Source organism: Branchiostoma lanceolatum, chromosome 15 (genome assembly GCF_035083965.1).
Source record: "Branchiostoma lanceolatum isolate klBraLanc5 chromosome 15, klBraLanc5.hap2, whole genome shotgun sequence".
Taxonomy (NCBI): domain Eukaryota; kingdom Metazoa; phylum Chordata; class Leptocardii; order Amphioxiformes; family Branchiostomatidae; genus Branchiostoma; species Branchiostoma lanceolatum.
Window position 1 is genome coordinate 12,633,939 of NC_089736.1, and position 6,942 is coordinate 12,640,880.

The window sequence follows — 6,942 nt, forward strand, 5'->3', positions numbered from 1 at the left end:
CCTGCCATCGTTTTGGTGGACCATCTGCCACCTTCCTCAGTATAATTAATTCACTGCCTTTTGCTTTCTTTAAATATTGTATGGTTGTTCTATTTCAGCTACTGCTGCTATTGTGGTGCCAGTTGTACTTGCCCTCATTATCATCGCTGTGATCTGTGGCGTCTGCTTCTACCGAAAGAGAAGTTCGAGGTATGACTTAAACTTGTTGTTGAGTTGGATTGAACAGAAAGAGTTTGGTAACAAACTTTAGAAAATAAGGGCAATTGTAGATGATTAAATGTTGTTTAGTAGGAGTACTTATTGTTTAAAAGTTTCTATAATTTCTCTGTATTAACTTACTGTCATAATGTTATGAAATAATCATATAATATCAATTCCTTGAATAAGAAATATTGTGTACTTTACTCTTCTTGTATTCCCTGTGTACTGATGTTGTATTCTATATGACTCTGTAAAGGCATGTGAGACTAGCTACTAGCAGATAGCAGTGTTACAAAAGGATCTTTTGCATGCATGCATTAAAAACAGGGCTCGAAATATACCCTTCATATGTAGGTTTATGCAGGTGAAATTGGAGATTTGCAGATATTTCTATCTGCACCTAAGCTGCACTGGTCTATCATAAACATTTGGTTAAACTAGTGTTGCATATGACCAGTGCTGTATAATGCCCAAAAATTCCTTGCATTCTTCATGATACAGCAAATAAGTTACAAGATCCTAGGTGATACTACTAGTGTTAGGAACATTTTCAAACATTGTTTTTCAACAGACTGAAAGTGAAATAAAATGAATAGTCCATGGTGCTATTGTAAAACTTGCGTGGTATGCAAAGACAGTTCAATGTATTTCGAGCCCTGAGAAACCATTCTCACTCACTCACTCACGTGGAAACCACTCTGTCCAACCGAGCTTGTCTTTTCGTGCTTTAGATCAGGGTGGTTCCCAGTATCAGTGGAAGCTCTTGAGCTGAAGTCAGTAGCCAGGTTTCTTTTCCTTTCATCCAACCCTTTCCTGTTTTCACTCCCCTTTTATTTTTGTCCTTTCCTTGCTTCTTTTGTAATCTGTTTTCAAGAAGAGTAGCTGTAGGATAATGAATGTACAATGTAGTTGTTCGTTTTGAAAAGGGCCGTATGTACTCCAATTTCTGCACGACATCGTCATAAATATACCCAGAAAATTTAATGAGAACCTTGATGGTTCATTTCATGCTTGAGATGCAAATTGTCCAATGACAGAAGATTTAATTATCTAATAATGGTTTATGGACTGGTAATTGACATGTGTAGTTATTGGAGTACATGCAATTACGGTTAACTTTAAGTTATTCAAAGATTGCCATTATTAATTAGCAAATACATATAGTGATTTTGCACATGTTGTATTGCATGTAGTTAGTTGTTTAGTATGATCATTATAGAAAGTATAATAATTTCAGTCAGTAATTATAATAACATAATGCACCTGGCTTTTCGATAAAGGATAGACATCCAGGTAATAAGATACGCAAGGTAGAAGTTACCCAAGCAATTGGATAAAATTGGGACTTTTTCCCTCAAATTTCCACATTTCGTCCATTTGCTTGTCAAGAGTCTGATACCTTGCAAAGTCTTGGGTTCTTATAGATGCATATACGTACAGACAATTAAAGTTAGTGTTTGTATCCTGTGTATTACAGAACCATGTTCCAACACAAGCGCATGACCAACAATGTGGAGATAGGAAACCCAACCTTCCTCTACGACCAGGAAGAAGATGACGAAACAGAGCAGTTAGACCCGTCATTAACCCTGGATCCAGACAAGGTATGTATCGTAACATTCTATAATTCAACCTTTAGCACACTGAAGTAGCCATTTAGCACCCCATTTTCTATTCGTTACAGAGTTAGGCAGCAGGGAGAAGGTTAAAATATGATGCAAACTTGAAATATTAACTTGAAATAGAGTCTGAGGGCTGTACATTGGAACACATGTTTGGAGAGTAAAATGATATAGATGTAGTTAGATCCAAGTTTTTATCATAGTCTTCAGTTTTCTTCTGGGCAGTTTGCTAAATTCTTATACTTTGAAATGCCCAAGAACCAATTAAAGAAATTGTTGTAGCCTAGTGTAAATTTAAGGAGTTGTGAAGCTGATACTTCACATGCTTCATACCTTAACATAACTGATGACAACAACTTATCATTATTCAATCTGACATCTTGCTCTTTTTCTAATGCAGCATTCAGTAGTCCTTCTACATTTTGTTACCATAGCCCAAAGTGTAGTTAACAATCTACCATGACCTAAGTCTTTTTCAAAAACCTTTTTGACAAATCAGCTGTCCGTTACAACTTGTACATTGCAACTGTAGCTTGACATAGACTAAATGATGTGGTTGACAATCTATAGCGTCTTGCTACTCTCCTTAAATATTCAAAGCCAATCGTTATGGTCCTTTTAATTACTGTAGCTTTTCTTGCATAGCTCAGACAACCTACCATCTTACTATTTTTCTAAAACATTTGAAGCTATACACATTGCAACGTAGCTTGACATGTACTTACATTTTGTATGTAGTTGACAATCTAATAGCATTCTTACTCTTTTCCTAAAGCTATTAAGCAGTCCTATTACATTACTGCAGCTTGTATGCATGTACATGTAGTTACCTAATGCCTGCTCTTACTCAGACCATTTCTCCTGTCCCCTGCGCTATCTCTGGACTTCATCAGGTTGAGGACGATAAATACCGCTTGGAGTTCTTGGTACCCGGCTTCTTTAACTTCTCACTGTTCCTTATCCACCACATAATACTATAACAGTAGTCCTATAGGCACACTATGGAAATCCACAGCCAATTGATTTGTCTCATGTTTGGAGTTCTTGGTACTGACACCTTTCACCATATATACAATGTATGTCAGGATGGAGATGGTGATCTGGCTCTGCTGGTAAAGACTCCGATGGGGATGTCTACCACTAGAAACAGCAATTCTGCCAGATTACAATCTAAAATATATAATGGAAATCCATCCTAATTCATGAAATTCAAAACTAATGTATCTCACACACAGATCACTGTACATGTTGTACTAATTACAGTAGTTCATATAGTGGCACATTTTGGTAATATTTCACTTATCTGTGTTACTTTTGTTATTATAATCCCATCTTGAGGGTTATTTTAGTTTACACTTTTAGCCATTTTTATGAGCTGTTGAAAACCCTCCTGCGGATGTAGATTCAGTTTAGTTCTGTTTGTTTATCTTAATGTTATGTGACACAATCAATGTCCTTCAGAAAAGCCTATAAATGCAAATTAAATGAATGTAAAGCCTCTTAACTGACATATTCTATATTTTCTTTCCTTTCTTTCCAGCCAACCAACTTCTCCAATCCTGTGTACGACTGTCTCTACAACGAAGCTAGCGGCAGCTCGAACTCACTAACAAGTTCGGAAGAGAAGAAAGGACTTCTCTCTCCGTCCGGAATTCAGTTATACGAAGACCAGAATGACCCCTTTGGCGGGTCGTCAGTAGCATAGCACACGAGCACCTTCCATTTTGAAACATGTACATGTTAGATGCTGAAATCTCAATTGTTTGATATGGGAACTTGTACAGTTTGTGAATTGGAGTGACCACTCTTCAGATGTCCATCTAGAATTAATTTTAGAATTTGAATTTTGTTGTTATGCTTTGAGGATGCTTGGTATTCAGTGTGAAATCTAGGAAAAATTGTAAGACTGATTCTCGAATCACAGATTCTTAAATCCACTACTTGATTTAAGAACAAACTTAAGATGCTAAAGTAGCATTGAAGCTTGCCTGTGTAGGTGACTGACCTTTAAACTGTTTTCCAATGCAGAAAGATTAAAGACTCACAGATGTCACTTTGGTCTTTTTCGGGACAAAATAGCCACTGTTTTGGACATGTGACTCCAATTATTTGTCAAAGTTGCCTAAGACCACTAGTCTTCACAACTTGTTAACTTCATGCAACTGTGACAGAAAACAGTACAGGCTAACCTTTGACCTTTTATTGAAGTCACATGATCAAGTGGGTCCTGAGGAAGGCTACAGTAATAGTTAAAAATTTGCTGAGTCTGAAATTTTGCATGTGTGTTGGAAAAACGTTTTAGAGTGTTACTAGAATGGTAAAAATGTGTTTACGTTCCCAGATGAAAATGAAATCTGTCGAATCATGTGTCGAAACATCTTACGTTTCCGTGTGTAACATAGAACAATTTGTCTTTGCTTTTCGTGTATGTAGTCAACCTAGTTGTGTATACATGTAGGATTTGTATTTTTCCCCAAAAAGTGTAAACAAACGCCCACTATTTTTGTGTGCAATATAGTTCTATGGTGAGTGTAAAATATAGAAAATGCTGCTCAAGTGTAAAAAAATATGTTGACTTATTTACCATTCATAATGGCATCTTCTCTATTAAGGTCTATGAAAATAGAGTAAAGATGGAAATTTTCAGTATACAAAAAATGTACATGTAGTGGTATGCCATTGTTTTTGCCACACCCTTCATAGGGATCAAATAGACGGAATTGTGGAGTTATATATAATCTTCGTATTCCTACAATCTTCCAAGTATGATAGTTCACTGGGTTGTAGTCATTATACTTGAGAACAATATGCAACTGGTTTGAAAGTATTAGCGATCTTGCAAAGCAGAAATCTCGCTATGTAAATGCCATTGTGTAATGGAACAACGTGATCCCATTCATTTTTAAAAATAGGGTTTTTCTTCCATTTTGCTGATTCTTGGCAAAATACCGCTATATCAAGTATAAAATTAAGTTATGAACCAAGCTGCCTAGTTTTATCCAAAACTGCTTCAGATGCACATTTAATGCAACTTATTAATAACAAAAAGGTGAAAGATACTACTTATGGTTCGGTGTACCACTTATCAGTCGTTAATAACTGTGTAGAATTTCATAGTTCCAACAGATATATTAAAAGATTATTACTTTCTTCATGTAAACAAAAATATGAGTGACGTCTGAATTGATTTGAAATCTTTAATTCATAATCTATTACTTGGGCGTTAAGCCACTGACAAGCATTGTTAATCGTTAGACAATGAAGAACATGTTTCTTGTATAGTATTGGGTAATACTTTGTATTGTGATCTACTTTATGTGAATATTGATGATGGGAATTTAGAATTTAGTCATTATAATCACGCAAAATACTTCCACACACAATATAGGAGAATCCATGCATTATTTTGTGTGTTTTGATTCCAATTTCATAGTAAAATATTGTTGTCCTACTAAGTCAATTTAAACTGGAGCAGCTTTACATCTAAAATATTCTTTCTTTTTTTGCGGTGCAGGTTGTCATTCAGAAGTACATTTTGTTAGTTGTACTGTGTGCGAGGTTCGTTGAATGTAAAAAACCAAGTTGAATCTAATTGGTGGCCTACTAACAATTGCAGACTGACTTATAATAGCAAAGAAAAATGTTATTGTCATTAAAGTCGAGCTTAGCATATTTTTTCAGTGTCATTAGGCAAAAGGTATGTCACATGTAAAACTTTGTCAAGATTCTGTCGAAAAACTAATCTACTTATTTCAACAGAGAAACTTATTGTGTTATGATTCCATTGGCAAATTCCAAATGCTGTCTGGACTAAAGCATTGTACTGCTTCAAACTATGACAAAAGAGGCTTCACTTAACCACTATGTATGCTTTGTAACACTTGCGAGAAATTTATTTATGCCTCAGTTCACCATAGCAAAAATGATAGTCTTACTGAAAGCGCACATCACTGCTGTAAAAAGAAATTGGCTCATCATATGAAGAAATTAAAGCTTTTGAAATTTTCTTGTCCGGGTGTGAACCATGATTGGCACATAGTATTGAGTTAATTAGAATCGTCAATTTTTGCATGCATACAAACAAAAGCAAAATGATAATACAGGCGACAAAAAACGGATTTGTGTCAGAAAGATATTTGGCTTTTCGTGGGCCACCCCCCAGAAACTTGATGGTTTAGATTATACATCATCAAAACTTAACAAAAGAAGTTAGATTCATACCACAGATTTTCTATATCTATCAGGAGTTACTTACACTTGTGAAAAAAATGCCCCTGCAGTTCCAGAGCAAGTTGCTAGGGGGCCGAAACTTACACCACTTCTTCCTTACATCACAAGCTATCTGCCACATATAATACAAGACCATATCATGTCAAGGTCAAAAGGTACAATAAACGGAAGTTCGGCTGCAGTGCCAAGGTCACGTACCAGGGGGGCCTAAATCGACCTTGATCTTCGTCTTCTCAACACGTACCCACATAGCAAATATCGTAATCGATCCAGAGGTTCTTGAGATCTGCTGACTACAAAAATCCGGAATCAAACACACAGACACACCCAAAACAATATCTCCATTTTTTATGGAGACAAAAAAATTAGACTTTGGATTGTGCTCTGAGAACTTCCTTTTTTTTGTATCTTTAATCCCGGACATGTTGTGGTCTTGACTGTTTGGTGGCTGATAACTCTTTTTCGTGTGGTTTGAACTGCTTTTCCTGTATATGTCGACCAATCGTGCATAGGCGCTTGTGTTCGTCTCTCCGCTGACGCCAGTGGTGACCGTTTAGTTAGAAATGTCCGTCCCCTCCATACTGGTTTCTGGCAAATAGACGAACGGGTCTGAAACATAATAAATCAATAATTGTATAGCTAGCTCAATCTATCTACAACAGGCGACTATATTTTCAATAAAATTCAGTATCTACGACTGGATAAGATTCAGGGATTACTTCCGGTGTCAAGCCAAATTTCTGAGCTTGCCAAATACGTGACAGGTCAGATACTGCACCTGAGCACGACACTTTTGGGGGGGGGGGGGTTCCAGTATACGTGAGAGGAGTACCCTAAGTACAAAACATTCGTGGGACGTGGTAATTTTTCAAGCATAAGTCTTACTCTA

The 6,942-nt window shown here is 36.4% G+C and overlaps 1 protein-coding gene across 1 annotated transcript in view; it reads left to right on the top strand.

Annotated features, from left to right (window-relative positions):
- Positions 1 to 5,829, top strand: part of LOC136421283 (low-density lipoprotein receptor-related protein 1-like) — a 128,650-nt gene extending 122,821 nt beyond the window's left edge. Inside the window, exons 91-95 of the mRNA XM_066408513.1 lie at positions 99 to 189; positions 933 to 974; positions 1,679 to 1,805; positions 2,675 to 2,749; positions 3,364 to 5,829. Coding sequence (XP_066264610.1) covers positions 99 to 189; positions 933 to 974; positions 1,679 to 1,805; positions 2,675 to 2,749; positions 3,364 to 3,528 — 500 coding nt within the window. The 3' untranslated portion in view covers positions 3,529 to 5,829. The remainder of the gene's footprint in view (positions 1 to 98; positions 190 to 932; positions 975 to 1,678; positions 1,806 to 2,674; positions 2,750 to 3,363) is intronic.
- The last annotated feature ends 1,113 nt before the right edge of the window (positions 5,830 to 6,942 follow it).